Here is a 22,061-nt window from a genome sequence, read left to right on the forward strand (position 1 = left end):
GCCAGTTCCTCCAGGAGTTTTACTGTGATGACTCAGAATACAATGCTTTCTGGGCCATCCTACACAACTCCCCATCGCTGCACCACTGCGTGTATGTCGACTGTCCCTTTGGTGCCACTTGTACAGAGTTTGGGGGCGTGGCTTGCACTGCCCAACCTGTCACGCTGGCTCATTAGGACAGTTCGACTCGGTTATGTGATTCAGTTCACCCGGTGACCTCCCAAGTTCAATGGCAATCTTGAGACTTTGGGTGGCAGTCCGGGACACCTCTGATACCCTGTCCCCCCGTGCCTTCAAGAAGGTCATGGTGGGCTCCCTTGCCCCAGTATGTGAAGTCGACGACTGGCTCATCATAACCCAGTCCCCAGAGAGAAGTTGTGCAATCACAGGGACCTGGGTTTCAGGTCAACCGAGAGAAGAGCAAGCTCACCCCTGCGCAGACAATCTCACGTCTCACCAGCGAGCAAGCCTGGGACCTCTCTATTGTTCTGGTTGGACTTCAGAGGGGTCCCTTTGAGCTGCTGGATTCAGTGGAGCTCAAGTTCCTGTCTCTTAAGACAGCACTCCTGATCGCGTTCACCTCCTTCAAGAGGGTCGGGGACCTCCAAGCATTTTTGGTAAGTGAAGAGTGCCTTGTGTAGTCTCCGTACCGGTCTAATCCTAAGGCTCACTTCCCGATCGTTCTACCAAGCTGAAAAAACAAATAGGAAAGTTTTGAAGCAATCTTTCACTGAAGGTTGGAATCTCTTCCAAAAACTTTTTGTGGACGGAACAGCAGCATGGCCTTCTCCATTTTTGTCCCCTTCGGTACCAAGGTAATTGAATTTGCGAATGAACTTTTGTGGCGCCACGGCTTGTCACAATTGCAGCGCCACAGGGTTGTGACGGTGTTCAGGTTGTGGCGTTTTCCATAGGATGCCAAATGTCATTCGACATAACTCGTAGTGACCGGCAGAAAGGGAACATCTAGGTTACATACGTAACCCTCATTCCCTGATGGAGGGAACGGAGATGTTATGTCCCTATGCCACAACCTTGAACCATTCATTGTTGCCGGGGCACATTCTCGGCTCCTCAGCATAAAACCTGAATGAGTGGATGTACCTGTCGCCTATTTATACCCATGGGCACGGGGAGTGGCTCAGGTATGTTAAATCTGCTAGGCAATTTTCATTGGGGTTTTCTCTTAAACTCAGAGATGATTGGCCTCCCAAGTGAGACCCCATATGTCGTTCGACATAACGTCTCTGTTCCCTGCATAAGGGAATGAGGGTTATGTACATAACCGAGACGTTCTGTTTATGCACATTGTCTTTGAATGAGCCTCCACCGAGGCGGCGGTGTCTGCTCACGAAGCCCCTGAGGCGGCGGTGGCCGCTCAGAAGGCTCCAGAGGCGGCAGTGTCCGCTCGCGAGTCCCCCGAGGCGGCGGTGGCCACTCACGATTCCCCCGAGGCGGCGTTGTCCACTCATGATTCCCCGAGGTGGCGGTGTCCACTCAGAAGGCATCAGAGGTGGCGGTGTCCACTTGCAAGTCCCCCGAGGTGGTGGTGTCCGCTCTCAGTTCCCCTGACACGGGGAAGGTCCCCCTGTGACAAAAATAAAAAGAATTCTTTGCGCATAAAAAGTATTCTCATAGATTCATAAAATTAGGGTTGAACCAGTGTTGTCACATGGACTATTTCAATGATGTCCTTATTACGTCCTTAACACGTCTTATTTTGTGTTCTGAAGATGAATGAAGGTCTTACGGGTTTGAAATGACATGCGGGTGAGTGAATTTTCATTTATGGGTGAACTATTCCTTTAAAAATGTTGTTAAACTCACTTGCTACAGGTAACACTTCCTATATTCATTTAGTTGGTATGGAATTGCCATACAAAACATGTTACAACAATTGTTTTTCTGATAATTTAGATTTTCTTTGTTTATTTCTTTGTCTATTAGTAGTTTTTTGTGAAACATTTATTATTTATATTCAACCAAAGTTAAAGTTCAGAATATAAAGTTCTGCCAAATGTGTCATTGTCACTCTGACATGCAGTACATGCATTACATTTTTACTTGATTGAATACATCTAAGAAAGTTACTCCTTAAAATAATTATCAGTAAATTAATGATTAAATAAATAATAATGTTAAATTTAAGACCATAAATCCTGTATAATTTTTGATGTCCAATATACTGTATATGCAGTATGTAGAATTGATATGATATCATATGATTTGATATGCAAAAATCTAAAGTCTCTAAATGATCAACATAATCAAAATTTTGCTTAAACGTTGTATACAGTCAGCTGCATTTTGTCTTATTGGTAAAGCAGATACATTTCTAGCAAGTAAAAACCCTTTTACTATAGTACTAAACATTTCCACATTCAGGTCGTGGTACACCTATCCTTTTGCTGTGAAATCTTTAATGATTTTTATAAATTAAAGATAAAGGCAACTTTTTATATTGTTAGTAATATTTGAAGATGAACACTTACCTGACTGAGTCAAATTAAATTTTCTTGATTATCCATACATAATTTCTAATGTTTTTAAAAGGTACTAGTACTTAAAGAATGAGCACTAGTAGATAAAAATTATAGATTTTCCTGAGATTAATATTTCATATGTCAGGCATTACACAGTTAATGCATTTTTAATTGAAGTATATACTGTATGTGGATATACAGTCGATGTGGACATTTTACAGCCTAAGTGATGTTGATGGAAAAGCAATATTTTATTTTGATATTTAAAATATGACCAGTAAGAATTTAAGATGATGAATGTAATTTATTTTTATAAAATATATCAGCTCAGTCTTAGTCTCTCCATCCACCAAAGCGACATTAGCCTAAAAACGTCTAAATACTTCTAGTGTACTCTCATTAACAAGTATGCATGTTATGAGCAGGAGGGTAGACTGTTTTTTCTTATCTTTTTTCTGTGTGGGAAAATGCAGGGGGGGGGGGCTTGCCTTTCTGGAAGAGGAGGAGCAGGAGACGGTGACAGTGTGTGTGTGTGTTAGAGAGAGAGAGAGAGAGGGAGAGAGAGAGAGAGAGAGAGAGAGCAAGCAGCCACACGCAAGCTGGTTGGCACGGACACACGGCAGGCAAATGGAAAATAAAAACTCTAAAAATTCCGCTTTCTTCCAGTCCATAATCAGGTAAGGAAAAGAAAATGACGAAGGGAAAAATGGTGATAAATAGAAAGGGGTCCACTGGTTGTTTGCAGACTGATGAATGTGTGTAATCTTAACAGAGAGGAGGATAGATACACGCTTTGTGTGCTTGTGTAAAGGTCAGTTCACATGCATGATGCAGGACATGGTGAAATTCCTATAGATTACCACATAACATAGCATCTGTACTAATAGATATATTTATGGTCATCTGCACATATCTGAAAGATGCAAAAGATTCAGCATGCAGGTCTTCACTGCATATCACATGCATGCTTAATTGCTAGCAAGCTTGTGAGTCTTTAATAACAGCTCAGATTGTATTTGTGTGTAATAAAGTGCATGCGTGTTTATGGCTGCTTCCAGGTGTTTTCTGTGGCTTTGCTGCTCCTGATGGTACCATGGTAACAGCTCAAAGTGCTGTCAGATCTCTCCTCCCGCTAGTTTGCTGTGCTGTCCTCTGCTCCTCTATAGGTGAGTACCTCTGACCTTGGCTCAATGCCTAATCTAACATATGTGCCTGAAATCTCATAAAACCTGTTAAGAACATGCTCATGTCATAATTCAATGTAAAATTAAAAGAAAGTAATTATAATTTATATACATAGATAATTTCTATAATTATTATAATATTATTATATTATTATAAAAAGTGCTGAATTTGGAATGTTGTTTTGTACATGCAATTGAAGTCAATGATCACTAAAATTGTTTGGTTACCACCAATCTTCAAAATATACATACAGTATTTTTTTGCCTATTTTTCAGTCAATCAGCAGGTTGCACCATTATTCATTAAAAAACACACTTCCTTTTTACTTTGTGATAATGACCATCTGATTATTATGCCACTTATTACATGGCTACTCGCCAAGTAAATAAATATGTGGATGTGAAATGCAAGGGTGGCGTTTTCAGATTTATCCACTCTGGGACCCAGTTTCAAAAGAATATCAGTTTCACTAACCCAAATGCTGGATCCGGATGCCTGGAAGCTGACATGGCCGGCTCACTCAGTTTTGTCATGGGCATGACATAATAACTTGTGGGAACGAGATAATAATGTGTAATAATCTAGTGGTTAGAGAGTCTGACTCCTAACCCTAGGGTTGTCGTTTCGAGTCTTGGGCTGGCAATACCATGACTGAAGTGCCCTTGAGCAAGGCTCCAACCCCCAACTGCTCCCTGGTATTGCAGCATGAATGGCTGCCCACTGCTCTGGGTGTATGTTCACGGTGTGTCTGTGTTCACTGCTGTGTGTGTGCATTTTGGATGAGTTAAATGCAGAGCATGAATTCTGAGTATGGGTCACCATGCTTGGCTGAATGTCACGTCACTTTTTATTTTTTTTTATGTTAAAATTAAACTTATTTTAGTAAATAAAGTACCACATTTCAGCTTTGTTAGAGTGGGCAAGTTACACAAAATGTTATTTTATCTCCGTTTCTAGAAAATCCTCAATCTATATACTCCGTGACAGCTTCATGTGGCTGTAAACATAATGAGGCTTTAAGAACTGAATCGTTCAAGTTTCACTTTCACAATGACCAAGCCATTTATTGTGGTGTTTACATGGAATAATCGTAATATCAGTTTACCTTATGAACCCAAAGTCTCCGCAACAGGAGGAAAACGGTAAAACGAGCATTTTCCGTCTGAAGACTTGTGATGCATTTTAGGGCAAAACAAAAAACATTGTCAACCAACAATATAAAATACGGGAAACTGCTAATTGGTTATTCTAGGTATTAATTGTATTACAAGTTATACTACGACTGGAAAATACTATAAACTGATAAACTGTTCAGCGTGATGAGGTTTAATGTCTTTTTAATGCCATTTAGCAACTTAGCAAGCGTCTTTTTTAAGAAACGTAACAGTTTAAAAAAAATCATGAGTGGACTGTAACTTTTGTGTTTTATGTCGTAGAATAAAACATGAAATTATCTTGAGCCTGTGTGAACCATGGACCTTATTTTAGAGATTTAACAAAAATCCCATTCAAAAAACCTATTAACTCTGGGACGATGGAACCGGAAGTACTAAAATGCTAACTCGCTTCCGTTTTTTTGCATACAACTTGACATCATAGTTCTACCACTCTATTCACAGTGCATTAAGTAAGGGATAATGTACATCAAGCCGGTTGTCATCTCAGAATAAACCCCGACAGGGTGATAAGGACCCTGACTAAAAAAATATATATATTTTTTTTACCATATATGTTGAAATTAAAGTCTTCTATTGTAACATTCTGTGGTTAAATGTTTTGAGTCACGAGACTGTGCCAGACAATCAATGCTAGTAGAATGACTGTTAAGCATATAAGTAGTACCGGTCAATATATCTCGCAGTACCCAGATGAGCAGTGTGTTATTCAATTTGGTGGTTCTTATCGGGGGATAACATACCTCGGAATGTTGCAACTGACCTATCAGAATCAAGTATTCCACAGAGCCGTGTAATAACTAATGTTAACAAGCACAACTTTTTTATTTTAATAATGAATTAGTAAATGTTGAAATTAACATTAACTAAGATCAATAAATGCTATTATAAATGTATTGTTCATGCTTAGTTAATGTTAACTAATGAACCTTACTGTAAAGTGTTATAATATAATATAATATAATATAATATAATATAATATAATATAATATAATATAATATAATATAATATAATATAATATAATATAATGTTTAGTATTATTTTGGTAGGAAATGTGACCTGTTATTCACTCACTTACATCTCTTTATCTAATTATTATGTCCAACAGCTCTCTTATGTCATGTCTGCTGAAACAGTGTGACCTGAGGATTAAATGATTTTGTAATCAGTCTTGATGTATAGAGATTCATCTGATGTTAAAGTTTCTTCAGCTGGATTCTGTGTTAAGACGGGAAGGAAGTGACAGGCTCAGGGGGTGGCTGAGGCATGGTGTCTTGGTTGGTAATGTGGCAGTGGGTCGTGCAGGCCTGGGCAGTTTTCCTAAGCCACGTTACGACAAAGCAAGAGGGAGGGAGAAGCGGCAGTTGGTGCAGGATGTGGTGCGGACAGATCTGAAGAAAGACCGCCTGACCAAGATGGTCAGTATGCAACAGTAAGGCGCCTGGACTAGGTGTTGGGAATTGGGAAAATGCAGAGCAGCGCAAGATTACCTGGATAAAATTGTGGAGCTCTGAACCACTGCGCATCAAGTTCCTCATCGGTTCGGTGTACGTTCTTCTACCTAGCCCATCCAACCTGCAACACTGGGGCTTGGTAGACTCACCAGCATGCCAACAGTGCCAGAGAAGTGGCACACTGGAAAATATCCTGATCTCCTGTCCAAAGGCATTGGGGAATGGGCGGTATCGCTGGCGACATGACCAAGTCCTCAGGGCTTTGGCATATACAATTACTACAGCAATCCAGAGCAGTAAGTGTCAGCATCCTTCCAAGCAAACCATCTCCTTTGTCAGAGCTGGGGAGAAGGCATATCAGCAGCCACACTCCACAGGGGGGCTCCTCGCAAATGCAATAGACTGGCATCTTCTAGTGGACCTGGGAAAGCAGCACAAGTTCCCGAATCACATCACGGTCACCTCACTCCGCCTAGACGTGGTGAAAACATCGTCGACTAGGCAGTTGGTCATTGTGGAGCTAACAGTACCCTGGGAAGACAGACTGGAGGAGGCAAATGAGCTTAAGAGAGCCAAGTACGCGGAGCTGGTGGGGGACTGCAGGAGCGGCGGCTGGAAGGCACGGAGTGTGCCAGTGGTGGTCCGATGCCGGAGCTTCGCTAGACAGCCATTGCTCCGAACACTCAAAATCCTTGGAGATGAAGGACAACTGTGCAGGCGAGCCATAAAGAACATCTCTGAGGCTGGTGAAAAAGCCTCATGATGGCTGTGGATCCAGCAGAGGGGAGATCAATGTCCAAGTAGCACCTAAAGGTGTATGTTAGAACCGTATTGATTAAGGGGGACCCGACCACAACCACAGATATTGATCAATGGGAAAACCAGCTGAAACCAGAATACCATCTGCGGTTGTCTATGAAATGACCAGTCAAAAAAACATCAAGATTTATTAGCAAAGAGACAGAGCTTTGGGGCGTAGATAAAATTGCAAAATCCAATCAATATCTAAACATGGTGCTGAAAAATAGGCACAGAATGCAATCAATATATGCTATTTGGGTCATTCAATACTTATAGGATAATTGCAGTACCAGTGGCTAACAATATGAATTTTAGACAGAAATTAGAAAAATTACATTGTTTTTTTTTTTATGGCTTCTGGGTCAAATCATCAGTCTCAGTGAGGCTAGGTGACTTATTTTGTCTAATATTACATCCAGCTTCAGATGTCCAAAAAATGGAATTATACAGTAGAATATTTTTAGATGCAGTTTAGAGACAAAACAGGTTTGCTTGAGTTGTAAAAATGCATACAGTACATACACACATATTTATTGCATACAATTCAACATATTTTTGCAAAATATTTGAAAAAAATAAAATAAAGAAATGTAAGTCTGCAGCGTGCATGCATATAGAATATTATTTTTATTTTAGCAATTTTCTTACATCAGTCTCTTTTGAAATCAATTGTGCTTCTATCAATTATAGATTTAACTGCATATATAAAGCATTCTAAATAAGTCCCCTCTGAAGTTCCATTTCAGTCAGGACGCTTTCATTAGATGCAACAGCATATGTAGGTAGCAGACAGCGAACTAGGTTTGGGAACAGAGCTATAGTGTATGACATTTCACATTAAAGAAAATCCCTCCCACCAGTGATGGTAACACAACCCAGATGATCTAAACCAATTTAACACTCAGAGATTCATAAATCTCCATTGATAACTCTGCCTGCCCCCACAGAAATGAACACGTGTTCAGCTAATCATGTTGTGTTTCCCTTAGTGACTGTAGAGACTCTGAGAGGAAAATGTGATCACACAGGATGTTAGCATGATAGCAACAGCTGCTGGAGATCCAATAACAGTGCCAAATGAGCTTTATTAGAGTTGATCGAGTATATGCTGCACATTACAAACAGAAGTCATTTTTTATGGCAGCTTTGAAAGGCTCAAACTCTGATATTCAGTGATATTCCTTTATTCCAGTAAGAATTAATTCTGTTTTGAATGTTGTCAATGGCAAAATTAAATCTAGTTACCAGTAAAAATATATAGCACTTTATACAATACAGATTGTTTCAAAGCAGCTTTAGAGTAATAAACAAGAAATTAACAGAACCCATAATGCAAACTTCTTCAAACTGTCAGATAAATTCAAATTCTGCTGTAAAACAGTTCTAAATAGCCAATGTCAGTTCCATTCAATAACTGTGTGAAGTTAATCAATTATGAAACAATTTAAATTCAGCTATAAGAAGCTTTATGGAATGCAATAGGGTTGTTACTGAGGTCAAGTCAGTTCATTGTTGATTCAATTCAGTTCAATAACAGTGTTGATGCTGCAAAATTCAATAATCATTAAACAAATTTGATTCAGAAGCAGATTTATCAAACTCAGTTCAGTTCAGGTTTTGTAAAATGAATAATCTTATATATTATGGGCCAGATTTACCAGATAACAGGGAAAATTTGAATGAGACTGTATATCCATAAAAGCTCTGATGGGAGTGTAAATTTCTGACAATTTCTGACAAACTGACAAATTAAAGAACACAGATGCAGCCAACTCATTTCCACAGTACCAATGAAATTTACCAAGAGCAGCACAAATGAACAACTATCTGTCACGATCGTCAGCTGGAGTGCCCATGAAGGACTATTGCATTTGGGGTCTAAACTGAACATTTCCCATAATCCCATGCCTAAGGCTAAACACCGCCAGGTGTTCCCCATTACCAGTCCCCTATATATACTGTGTTTGGACTCTCAGTTATTGCGAAGTCTTGTTTAGTCTAGTCTGACTTTTCTGAGTGGTTTCCATGTGTTTGTTCCTACCGTGTCTTATCTTGGATTGTTTTGTCCCCATTGGGCAGCTGTGGCCTAATGGTTAGAGAGCCGGTCTAGTTACCAGAAGGTTGCTGGTTCCAGTCTCTGTGTTGGCAGGAGTTGTAGGTGGGAGGGAGTGAATGAACAGAGCTCTCTTCCCCCCTCAATACCCATGGCTGAAGTGCAGTATGAAGTCAAGTGTGGGTTACCATACTTGGCAAATGTCACGACTTTCTCTTTTTTTTACTTTCACTTATGCCGTCTGTGATTCTCTGCCGTCTGCCTCGACCTCTGCCTGGTATTGTTTCTGATTTTGGATATCCTTTGACATACTTGATGCTGTTATCTGATTACTTCTGGCCATTCTCTAAATAAATATACTGCAAATGGATCCTAACGTCTCTGACTCTGCATCACACTATCGTTGGCATGTCAAGTGCAAAATATTTAAAAACATGCTTTTTGGGCATTAAATAATAGCATAAATACCAGTACCATACCATTTGTCTAAGTAAATAATGTTGCATGGTTTATTTAAATCTCTTCCCATACATTTTGCATCTGAAAAGGAACTTCCTACAAATGCATGTGCAATACAGTCAGCCATATAACAACTGCCCATGCCTTTTCATTGCTTATTTTTCACTGTCTTCTGTAAATCCTCAGAGGAGATTTTTATTTTTTTTTAGTGCCAAAAGAGGGTTTGAACTGATGCAAACTGTTATTAAATCTGGCCCTAAGTGTATTTTAAACTATAACCAAGTAAGTCAAAGGCGACAGCGGCAAGCAGCCCAAACTCTATCAGGTAAAAACCAAAGTCCTGACTCTCTGTGGTCATTAAAAGTCCCAGAATATATTTTGAAAAGAGTAGAGGTGTGACCTCGGCATCCTGGCCAAAGCGCTTTGAGTGTTTAGAAAAGCATTATATTAATGTAATGATTTATTATTACTATATTATTATTATTAGGGGCCAAGCACCGAAGGTGCGTAGGCACCTATTGTAATCGTTGGCGTTATTATTATTCGTCCGTTTCTTCCGCCGCAAGTCTATGGCAGCCCATAGAACCGATTGTGGGAAAGTTGTATAATTTGGCACACTGATAGAGGACAGTCCCACCATTAACTGTAGCAAATTTGAAGTCTCTAACTCCAACTCTCTAGCGCCACCACTTCATGTCTGTCCAAGCGTCCAAACTTTCAATGTTTCTATGCTAATAACTTTTGAACCGTAAGCCAGAAAATGGAAATTTTCTTTTTTCCTCTGAATCCTTGGCTCATGCCAAGTCGAATGAACCTCTCAATTCAAAAATCGCAAGGTTTAGTTTTTTCGCTATTTTCAATTTTTTGAAAAACATACTTTTTCAAACTCGTCCTAGACGGTTAGTCCGATTTTCACGAAAATTGGCTCAGATCATCTTCAGACAATGCTGGCAAAAATTTATGGAATTCAAGTTGATTCGTCCAACTGTTCTTGAATGACATGTAAAAAAAATGCAGTGTTTCGAAACAGAAGATATGAAAAATGCATATTTTGGCTTATAACTTCTGAATGGTTTTGCCAAAAATCACACAACTGTTCTCTTTAGATTCAGTGAGGTATGTCGAGTCGAAGGATATTGTAATGAAGTGACGTGGTAAAGATGCATTGTTATGATTGTTGTGTGTGGGGGGGAGGGATTTGAGGGAAGAGGGGGTTGAGTTAAATAATTGTTGGGGTTGAGTTAAATAATTGTTGCACCTGACCATTGATGAGCGTGAAGGAGAGAGAATGATAAATAGAGAAGCACAGCAAAGTGTGTAAACGCCGAGCTGCACTCAAGGTTGGGGGGTGGGTGCCGTTCGCATGCTGTTTAGGGCTGCCGGCGGTGAAGATAGTTTAGCGGGCTAACCTGTAGATAAGGCTGGGTATAGGAGTGCGTTGGGCGGCGCAGCTTCTCAGACCAGGGGTGCTCCGTTTTCGCTACAGTCGGGGGCCTCGCGAGCGCTGGACTGGTGACTGCTTGTTCCCCTCTACCAACCAGCGCCAAAGCCTAGACCCTGGGGGAGGGTCTTGTATCCCGGGAGAGCTAAGTTTTTAACTCTTTGTGTGTGTGTGTGCGTGTGTGTGTGTGTGTGTGTGTGTGATTTTTAAATCTAGCAGTATAGCCATTTCATGATGGGGTGGGAGGGTTATGATGAACTGAATTCTTATGTGGCAGTCTGATGGCATCTTTGGCATGAAGGTTACGTGTTGTGTGAACGTGTGCCGTGTCCTGCGGGGGTGATATGTGTTTCATAGCTTTGGTTTATTTATTGTGGTTCTCTGTGTAGCAGCTTCTATGGTGGTGTTGTTCGCCCAGATTTGTTTAACATTAGTACTTAGGACTTCCAGAACCTGACCCAGTCTGACATGTTTAGTAACTGCATGAATTCTATATGTAATAAAGATTACTGTTTCTACCCCTGTGGTGTTGCTTGGTCTGTAGAGTAGATTCCTCTAGCCACAACATTAAATTCCCTATCTAGGTTTATTACAATATCAAATTTCCCTGTGTCGGCCATTTTTTAGGCGTCGGCCATTTTGAATTATGTTTTAAAATGCTGTATTTTTTGAACGCAGCATCGTATCTTTATGAAAATAATTACAAAAATATTCGGCTCCATGCCCTGAAGGTACTCAAAAGGTTTGGTGGCAGCGCCACCTAGTGGTCAAGAGTTATAATGAAATATCATATAAATGCTAATAACTTTTGAATAAATTAGACTATTGAAATGAAAATGGTTTCCGTATATTCTGTGGGTCATGCCGAGAGCATCGATACCAAATTTTTGAAAATTGACCATACTTCCTGTCCGCCATTTTGATTAATGTTGAAAACCTACTTTTTCGAACTCCTCCTAGACCGTTAGTCCGATGTTCACCAAATTTGACGTGGATCATCTTCAGACCATACTGGCAAAAAGTTATGGATTTCGTGTCGATAGACGAAACGGTTCTCATTTAGCGCATCAACGAATTTGCTGGAAGGGTGCCAAAATGCATTTGATGCTGTATCTCTGCAAAGCTTTGACATATTTGCACCAAACTTTGTATGTGTCATCGACACCTCACACTGACCATGACACATAAATTTGGTAACAGCGCCACCTATTGGTCAAGAGTAATAAACCATTCATTAACCATGAATAATTACACTTATAAAAATGCTAATAACTTTTTAATGCATTATCCTATTACAATGAAACTGGTCTCAAAATATTCCCTGGTTTATGCCAACAATATAGATACTAAATATGCCAGATTAATCTGAACTTCCGCTCCGCCAGTTTGATTTATGTTGAAAACCTACTTTTTCGAACTCATCAACCGTTAGTCCGATTTTCACCAAATTCGAATCAGAGAATCTTCCGACTGTGCTGACACAAAGTTATGGATTTTGTGTTGATAGACAAAACCGTTTTCGCATACCACAGCGACGAATTTGAAGCACAATGCCAAAATGACACTTGAGGCTGTATCTCTGGAATGCTTTGGTATATTGACACCAAACTTTGTGTGTGTCATTGAAAAGTCACACAGATTACACCAAATTGATTTGATAACAGCCCCACCTATTGGTCAAACTTGATAAGCCAAGTAATCATGCTACTAGAGGTTGTATTTATAATTTTTTTAGCCATTTCAATTACAGTAATCCTAAAATTGCTGTTATCGCTCATTAATGCAATTGGTGTGAGGCTCCATGCCATGCTTAGCTCCGACATTTGCCGTTGGAGTGCTTGGCCCCGTAATTGCTGCTTGCAGCTAACTTTATTTTTATCATCACACCTTCTATAAACCTGTGTGGTTCTTATGTCTTTGGCTCTTGGTTGAAATTACTGTTGTTTAATGTCCCAGTCCCTCCTGATTGAATTTAAGAGATTAATGTGAAGTTGTTGTTTTATTTAAGGGCCTCCTGTACTGTCTTCTTATGCCAAGACAGAAGACAAGCTGTTTAAGCATCTCTTCAGCAACTACCAGAAATGGGTGAGACCAGTGGAGGAACTAAATGGAACGGTGCAGGTGAAATTTGGCTTGGCTATCTCCCAGCTCGTGGATGTGGTGAGAACTAGTGATGCTGAAACAGCATTCTCCTTATCCAGGCAAAATCTTGTCTTACAGTAAACATCACATTTAAGTAATAAATACTAGGAAAATCTCTATCATCAGTAGTTTAGGAATTTCACATTTATTGTTAACCACTGTGTTCTGTTTGGGGTCAGAGAGGTTAGGGTAAGGTTAGTAATAAAAGGGTAAATCATCAGTAATATAATCTGATTGATGTATTTGGGACACCAAACATTAAGAACATATAAAATGAATTTTAACAGAACATGAAGGTTAATAGAATAACATTATATATAATATTGCCTATAATATTGGATTATTAGGGGCCAAGCACCGAAGGTGCGTAGGCTCCTATTTTATCCGTTAGGATTCTTATTATTATTCTGCTTCTTCTTCCGCCGCAAGTCTATGGCAGCCCATAGAGAACAATATCAACATTAACAGCACGTTTAGAGACTCTGACTCCAACTCTCTAGCGCCACCACTTGTCCAAAGATTAAATGTTTCTAAGCTAATAACTTTTGAACCGTAAGCCAGAAAAGTAAAATACTTTTTCCTGTTAATCCTTGGTACATGCCAAGTCGAATGAACACCAAAATTTAAAAATCGCAAGGTTTAGATTTTTTGCTATATGTTATTGTTCATTAAACCTACTTTTTCGAACTCGTCCTAGACGGTTAGTCCGATTTTCACGAAAATTTGCTCAGATCATCTTCAGACCATGCTGGCAAAAAGTTATGGAATTCAAGTTGATTTGTCCAACCGTTCTCGAATGACACGTGAACAAATTTGACTAAAAGCACGCAAAAACGCATGTGAGGCTATATCTCGGCAACGGTTTGGCATTTTGAGACCAAACTTGGTGTGTATCATAACAAGCATGAACTGAGACTACCTGCAGTGTTTCGACGTAGCACCACCTAGTGGTCAGGAGATATGAAGAATGCATATTTTGGCTTATAACGTCTGAATGGTTTAGCCAAAAATCACACAACTGGTCTCTTTAGATTCAGTGAGTCAAGTTGCGTCGAATGATATCCAATTTTCCCGTGTCAGCCATTTTAGGCGTCGGCCATTTTGAATTATGTTTTAAAATGCTGTATCATCGTATCGTTATGAAAATAATTACAAAAAAATTCGGCTCCATGCCCTGAAGGTACTCAAAAAGTTTGGTGGAAGCGCCACCTTGTGGTCAAAAGTTATAATGAAATATCAAAAAAATGCTAATAACTCTTGAATAAATTAGACTATTGAAATGAAAATGGTCTCCCTATATTCTTTGGGTCATGCCGAGAACATCGATACTAATTATGCGAAAATTGGCCATACTTCCTGTCCACCATTTTGATTAATGTTGAAAATCTACTTTTTCGAACTCCTCCTAGACTGTTAGTCTGATTCTCACCAAATTTGAGGCAGATCATTTTCAGACGATGCTGGCAAAAAGTTATGGATTTCGTGTCGAAATATGAAACGGTTCTCATTTAGCACATCAACAAATTTGCTGGAAGGGTGCCAAAATGCATGTGAAGCTGTATCTCTGCAAAGCTTTGTCATATTTGCACCAAACTTTGTATGTGTCATTGTCACATCACACTGATCATGCCACATAAATTTGATACCAGCGCCACCTATTGGTCAAGAGTAATAAATTATTCATTAACCATGAATAATTACTCTTTAAAAATGCTAATAACTTTTTAATGCATTAGTCTATTGGAATGAAAGTGGTCTCAAAATATTCCCTGGCTTATGCCGACAACATAGATAACAAATATACCAGATTAAGCTGAACTTCCGGTCTGCCATTTTGATTTATGTTGAAAACCTACTTTTTCAAACTCCTCATCAACCGTTGGTCCGATTTTCACCAAATTCGGATCAGATCATCTTCAGACTGTGCTAACAAAATGTTATGGATTTTGTGTCGATAGACAAAACCGTTTTTGCATACCACAGCGACAAATTTGAGGCATCATGCCAAAATGACACTTGAGGCTGTATCTCTGCAATGCTTTGGCATATTGACACCAAACTTTGTGTGTGTCATTGACAAGTCACACAGAGTACTAGAGCTTAAGATCTTTGCCCGAACCCGACGGGACCCGATGGGTTCAGTCGGGCTCGGGCTTAATTTATATCATCTTACGCGGGCTCGGGCCAGGCTCGGGCTTGCGCTCCGGTTTGCAAGGTAAATGAGCGGTCATGTGATGTGTTTCGATTAGCGCGAGAAAGATGCGAAAATGGATGGTGAGTAGGTGTAACGGAGGCTTGCCTCTGGCGATTACGTTTTGGTTGCACCAGCAACTAAAGCAAAGTCTGAGGTGTGGAAAAGTTTTGACCACGTTTATAATGAGTGAATGATTACGCACCATCAGTGAGCGCAGGAACGCACTGAAGTCATCTACAGTGGATTCAATCATTTTCCAAAAATATGCAGGCTTAGCCTAATAGCTGTGAGTAATAAAGTTTTTTAAAATGAAAACTAAATATTCATTGAGTCTTAAATGCATAATGTGGACAGAGTATATATACGCTAATATTGGCATTATTCATTTATTAAATGTCAGCTGCTAGTGGCGAAGCAAATCTGGAGCCTTTATCTTAATTTCGTTATTGCCAAATACCCATCTTAATTTAAAATTGATCTTAATTTAATTTGTTAAAAAAGACTCGTTTTTATTGGTGCGTTGGTCTATTTATAAGCTAAAGGAGCCTATGTCTATTTATAGTGCTGAGATGTTACGATGTCACAGAGGACTTATTTTATTTCTTTATTCCAACTTCCAAGTGGTCTAGTCTACGTTAGTTATTAATAAATTATGTTAAAACATGAATAAATGACTCATTTTGGACAAAGGCAAAAGAGCTGTGTGCGTGCGCACATTTGAATAATGTCGGGCTGTAAACAGGTTCGGGCTTTTAAAAAGCTGTCAATCAAAATGTACTTGTCGGGCTCGGGCCGAAACCTGTCGGGCTCGGGTCCTGTCGGGCCTAACTTTTAAGGCCCGATTACAGCTCTACAGAGTACACCAAATTGATTTGATAACAGCGACACCTATTGGTCAAAGCCATTTAATCATATAACTAATGGTTGTATTTATGATTTTCAGCCATTTCAATTACAATCATCCTAAATTGCTGTAATTGCTCACTGTTGCATTTGGTGTGGTCCTTCAAGCCATGCTTAGCTCCTAAATTTGCCAGTGGAGTGCTTGGCCCCGTAATTGCTGCTTGCAGCTATATTTATTATTATTTTTTTTTTCAGAATGAGAAGAACCAGCTGATGACGACCAATGTTTGGATGAAGCAGGTAAACAGGACTAATCCATTAAGAATTATCGGATTAATACGAAATATAAAATTTTTATTCTACCTTTTATTCGTGTTCTCTTCTGGTAGTAATTGGTCATTGGTAAACAACCACATGTATTGCTTTCTTTACTTTTTTATTTGCGTGAGGATCAACTATGCCCATAAATCCATGTCTCTCTGCTGTCAGGAGTGGACAGACATGAAGCTCCGATGGAATCCGGATCATTATCTGGGCATCACCTCCATCAGAGTTCCCTCAGACTCCATCTGGCTTCCTGACATTGTGCTGTATGACAAGTATGTAGTGCCACTCAGTGGCAACCTTATAAGTAAGAAAGGACTTAAAGGGTTAGTTCACCCAGATAGCAAAATTATGTAATTAATAACTTACCCTCATGTTGTTTCAAACCCGTAAGACCTCCGTTTATCTTTGGAACACAGTTTAAGATATTTTAGATTTAGTCCGAGAGCTCTCAGTCCCTCCATTGAAGCTGTGTGTACGGTATACTGTCCATGTCCAAAAGGTTTAGAAAAACATCATCAAAGTAGTCCATGTGACATCAGATGGTCAGTTAGAATTTTTTGAAGCATTGAAAATACATTTTGGTCCAAAAATAGCAAAAACGACGACTTTATTCAGCATTATCTTCTCTTCCGTGTCTGTTGTGTGAGAGAGTTCAAAACAAAGCAGTCTGGATATCCGGTTCGTGAACGAATCATTCAGTTCACCAAATCGTACTGAATCGTTTTAAACGGTTCGCATCTCTAATACGCATTAATCCACAAATTACTTAAGCTGTTAACTTTTTTAATGTGGCTGACACTCCCTCTGAGTTCAAACAAACCAATATCCCGGAGTAATGCATGCACTCACAGTACACTGACTGAACTGCTGTGAAGAGAGAACTGAAGATGAACACCGAGCCGAGCCAGATAAGAAGAATCAAGGAGCTGATGATACTGCGCATGTGTGATTCAGCGTGAAGCAGACTGACACACAGTGCGCATGAACCGAACTGATTCTGTGCTAGTGTTATGAGCGCGGGTAAACCGAAGGCTTGAATCAAGGTCAATCATCGCAAATGACGCCATTACGTCGAGCACAAAAGAACCGGTGAACCATTTTCTTCAACCGGTTTATTGAATCGAACTGTCCGAAAGAACTACTGGTGATCCGAAAACCGATGCAACCGATTCTTGACTCGTGAACGAGTCAGTCTTTTGTTCGTTATCTGGCTCGGGTCGGTGTTCATCTTCAGTTCTCTCTTCACAGCAGTTCAGTCAGTGTACTGTTTGAGTGCATGCATTACTCCGGGATATTGGTTTGTTTGAACTCAGAGGGAGTGTCAGCCACATTAAAAAAGTTAACAGCTTAAGTCATTTGTGGATAATTGCGTATAAGAGATGCAAACCGTTTAAAACGATTCAGTTCGATTTGGTGAACTGAATGATTCGTTCGCGAACCGGATACCCAGACTGCTTTGTTTTGAACTCTCTCACACAACAGACATGGAAGAGAAGACAATGCTGAATAAAGTCGTCGTTTTTGCTATTTTTGGACCAAAATGTATTTTCGATGCTTCAAAGAATTCTAACTGACCCTCTGATGTCACATGGACTACTTTGATGATGTTTTTCTTACCTTTCTGGACATGGACAGTATACCGTACATACAGCTTCAATGGAGGGACTGAGAGCTCTCGGACTAAATCTAAAATATCTTAAACTGTGTCCCGAAGATGAACGGAGGTAATTAAAGTTATTAATTACATAATTTTGCTATCTGGGTGAACTAACCATTTAACATGACGTTTAGCATTTCTGTCAGAACAATTAATAACAGGGATGCTCCTAATATTTTTTATGGATATTAAGAGTGGCATTATGTGTACATATACTGCATCACATGACTTACTTATTTCATACATAATTCCCATGCATAACTCGTGAGTAACTATGATCGTAAAATCCATTTTTTTAATCAAAGGTACTAGACAGTCTGATTAGCATTGAAAAAGTTAAAATCTTGAAAAATATGTAATCTGAAGCCTGAACAGTCTGTATCTCAGCTTGATGAGTGACTCTCACCTGTAGTGCAGATGGTAATTTTGAGGCCACAGTGACAAAAGCAGTTGTGAGATATGATGGCACTATCTCCTGGACCCCTCCTGCCAATTATAAATCTGCATGCACCATCGATGTGACGTTCTTCCCCTTTGACCTTCAGAACTGCTCTATGAAATTTGGCTCCTGGACCTACGATGGTTCCCAGGTATGCTGTAAAGTTTGTAACTGTTATTAAAGGCATGAGAAAACAATGTTTACATCTAGAAAGGAAAAGATATACCTAAAAATTTACCTAAATTTTTACCTTTAATAATAATCTATCATCAGTTCATAGTGACCACTATAATCAAGCACAAGAAAAGTAACTAAAATGACTCATACTGTATATTCTAAGTCATCTGAAGCAATAGTTTTTTTTTTGTGTGTTTATATGAAAATTTATGCAACAAATGCATAATGTTCCTTTTCTTAAGGTGGATATTCTCCTTGAGGATGTACATGTGGACAAACGTGACTATTTTGACAATGGTGAATGGGAGATTGTGACGGCCACGGGTAGCCGGGGTTTGAGGAGTGATGGGACCTTTTTCTATCCATCCATCACTTACTCCTTTATTATCCGACGTCTTCCTCTTTTCTACACACTCTTCCTCATCATCCCCTGTATTGGACTATCTTTCCTGACCGTGCTGGTCTTTTATCTCCCATCTAATGGAGGGGAGAAAATCTCCCTCTGCACGTCTGTCCTCGTCTCTCTTACTGTCTTCCTTCTGGTGATAGAGGAGATCATCCCTTCCTCCTCAAAGGTACTGTAGCACTCTTTTTAAGAATTTAAAAAGAGTTTAAAAAAAATTTAAAAGTTTAAAATTTAAAAATTAAAAAAACATTTTAAAATTTAAAAATTAAAAAGAATTTTAAAAAAATGCTTAAATGCTTAAGAATTTAAAGCTATATTATGGTTTTTTTTACATTGTGATTAGTACTGTAAGTCAGTGTGCCATAATTTCTTGTTTAATTTTACATTATTGTCAGCAATAAAATTTCAGTATCGTTCAGCTGTTAGTTTTTGTGTGATAAAGTTTTACCATTAATATAAGTTCATTCATTTAGGCATTGAATTGCTTTTCTGTATTTACTTTGAGGGCTCTTATTTCATTCTGGAGTTGTGGTGGCAGAGTCTGTCATTCATTTCTAGATGTCAAAAAGTCAAACTGCAATGCATAATTTCTAGATTAAACCATATATGCAACACCTGGAATAGTGAATGATATACAGTATATCTAAACCTATATCTATATCTATCTGATAATCCATAGTTTCAGTTATCCCGAAAATATTTAAAAGAACAGGGATGCCACTGGGAGTGTAAAGTGGAGCAGAGAAATTTGAGAAGAAAATAAATTATTAAAAAAAAATGTTTTGGGGCTGGCAAATTTGCCATATAAACTAAAAGGGATAATTACATACCTAAATAAATAAATAAATAATAATTAACTCTGATGTTGTTCTAAACCCATAAGACTTTGGTTATTCTTCAAAACACAAAATAAGATAATTTAATGAAACAACTTTATGGCTTTCTTTTTTGGGATCTTCTAAGTTCTGGTTACCTGGACTTTCAGTGGAGAGACAGAAATGTCTTTTTTTTTGTTGTGAAGATTAACTTTTTAACGGCAAGGTGACAGTATTTGTAATTTTTGTTTAACTATCCCTTTAATGTATTAAATTAACATACATAAAATCTTATATTATTACGGTTTATTTTTTTTTTTACAAATTTAAACGCATATTGAAATTATTTATTTCCAGTGAGGATTATTTTCATGCTTTCATTCTCATTTTCAAATGACTTAATGTTTTTTGTTCTGCTCTTATGTTTTCTGTCCCAGGTGATTCCTCTCATTGGAGAATATCTGGTCTTCACTATGATCTTCGTGACGCTTTCCATTGTCATCACTGTCTTTGCCATTAACATCCATCATCGCTCCTCATCTACTCATCACAACATGGCGCCCTGGGTCCGCCGTATCTTTCTGCACCACCTGCCAAAACTGCTTTGCATGCGCAGCCATGTGGACCGCTATGCAACCACCGCTACAAGGGGTGGAAGAGAAGGGCTGGTCTATGGGAAGAGTTCGGAGCAGGATACCACTCCTCTGCTCAATGCAGAACATAGTCTGAAGGCAGCCTTAGACTCTATAAGCTACATCACGCTTCATGTTGTGAAGGAGAATGAAGTCAGAGAGGTAAGTATCTCACTTTAGACTTTCAGACTTAATAAGCTTTGAGTTGTAATAAATTCATATGTAATGCCTTCTTTTAGGTTGTTCAGGACTGGAAGTTTGTGGCCCAGGTTCTGGACCGGGTTTTCCTGTGGTTGTTTCTCTTAGTATCACTGCTCGGCTCTGCTCTGCTTTTCATTCCTGTCATCTATAAATGGGCCAACATCATTGTTCCCAGCTATGCTGGAAGTACCATCTAAAACACATGAATGTATAAAATTGAGAAATCTTTAGCTTGGATAAGGTTTTCGCATCATTATTATATTAAACATCTATGCAACTTGTAGCAATTGAGCGCTGTCATTTATGCTTTAACATGCTGCATCACATTAATAGTTGTAGGCTGATTTCATTACAATAACATTAACAATAAAAATACTGTTTTAAAGTTATTGTGCTTTGTGAATATGTATATGCTAGTGTACTCCTAAAGGTTATATGTATCCTAGATTACTCATCTTGCACTCAAGGTCATATAAAAATGTTTTGTCCGGTCAAATGCTCTCTGGAATGGAAATGTCCCTCGTCCTCATACCAACTGCAACCTACTAGAACTAACAAGCTAATTATATTATTTTTGGGCTACATTTATACTGCTGCCACGGGGTGTTTTTTCAGTCTGCTGGTTGAAACGAACACACCCCCACCCCCCCCCCCCCAACAACCACCGCCCCTGGAACACATCGGTGGGACCGTTGATACCTGGAACACGATTTTGAAGTGAAAGATGATTTTGTTCCTTCATTGGACAAGTAATCCACATGACTCCAGTCCATCAATTACTAGTCCATCAAGTCTAGTGAAGTGAAAAGCTAATTTGTGTTAATAAACATTCTTATCAATACACTTTTAATTTCAAACCATTGGTTCTGACTGGAGTGCAAGTCCTATCTACTTATCTACAAATACAATATTGCTCTTTCCTTTGAAAAAGCTGTCTAGGTTAAATCAGGAGAGAAATATGCACAGATGTATATAAATGCTATGCACTGTTTACAAGCAAAAATCATCCATTATAGTCTTAAACCAATATATCACTGGATTTTGAAGTGAGAGGACAACAGGGGGTGGACTATTTCACGGGAGAAAATGTTTTGGATTATAGACCAATAGCGACGGTTCAAAGTAAAAATGCCTTAATGATGGATCTGTTTCTTACAGATACACACACAACATGTT

The 22,061-nt window shown here is 39.0% G+C and overlaps 1 protein-coding gene across 4 annotated transcripts; it reads left to right on the forward strand.

The window, feature by feature from the left end:
• The first annotated feature begins 3,028 nt into the window (after positions 1–3,028).
• LOC132155922 (neuronal acetylcholine receptor subunit alpha-5-like) lies at positions 3,029–21,274 on the forward strand. Of its 4 annotated transcripts, XM_059564698.1 has the most exons (10): positions 3,047–3,160; positions 3,256–3,294; positions 3,542–3,649; positions 13,061–13,212; positions 16,487–16,531; positions 16,721–16,830; positions 18,628–18,805; positions 19,074–19,406; positions 20,490–20,846; positions 20,924–21,274. In XM_059564698.1, exons 3-10 carry the CDS (start codon positions 3,577–3,579, stop codon positions 21,080–21,082), a joined length of 1,407 nt encoding a protein of 468 aa, XP_059420681.1. In that variant the 5' UTR covers positions 3,047–3,160; positions 3,256–3,294; positions 3,542–3,576; the 3' UTR covers positions 21,083–21,274. The 4 variants fall into 4 exon arrangements, with proteins under 4 accessions (XP_059420682.1, XP_059420684.1, XP_059420681.1 ...); XM_059564699.1 differs by lacking the exon at positions 3,256–3,294 and having other exon boundaries at positions 3,029–3,160; XM_059564701.1 differs by lacking the exon at positions 19,074–19,406 and having other exon boundaries at positions 3,046–3,160.
• The last annotated feature ends 787 nt before the right edge of the window (positions 21,275–22,061 follow it).

The sequence above is a fragment of the Carassius carassius genome, chromosome 13, assembly GCF_963082965.1.
Source record: "Carassius carassius chromosome 13, fCarCar2.1, whole genome shotgun sequence".
NCBI lineage: Eukaryota > Metazoa > Chordata > Actinopteri > Cypriniformes > Cyprinidae > Carassius > Carassius carassius.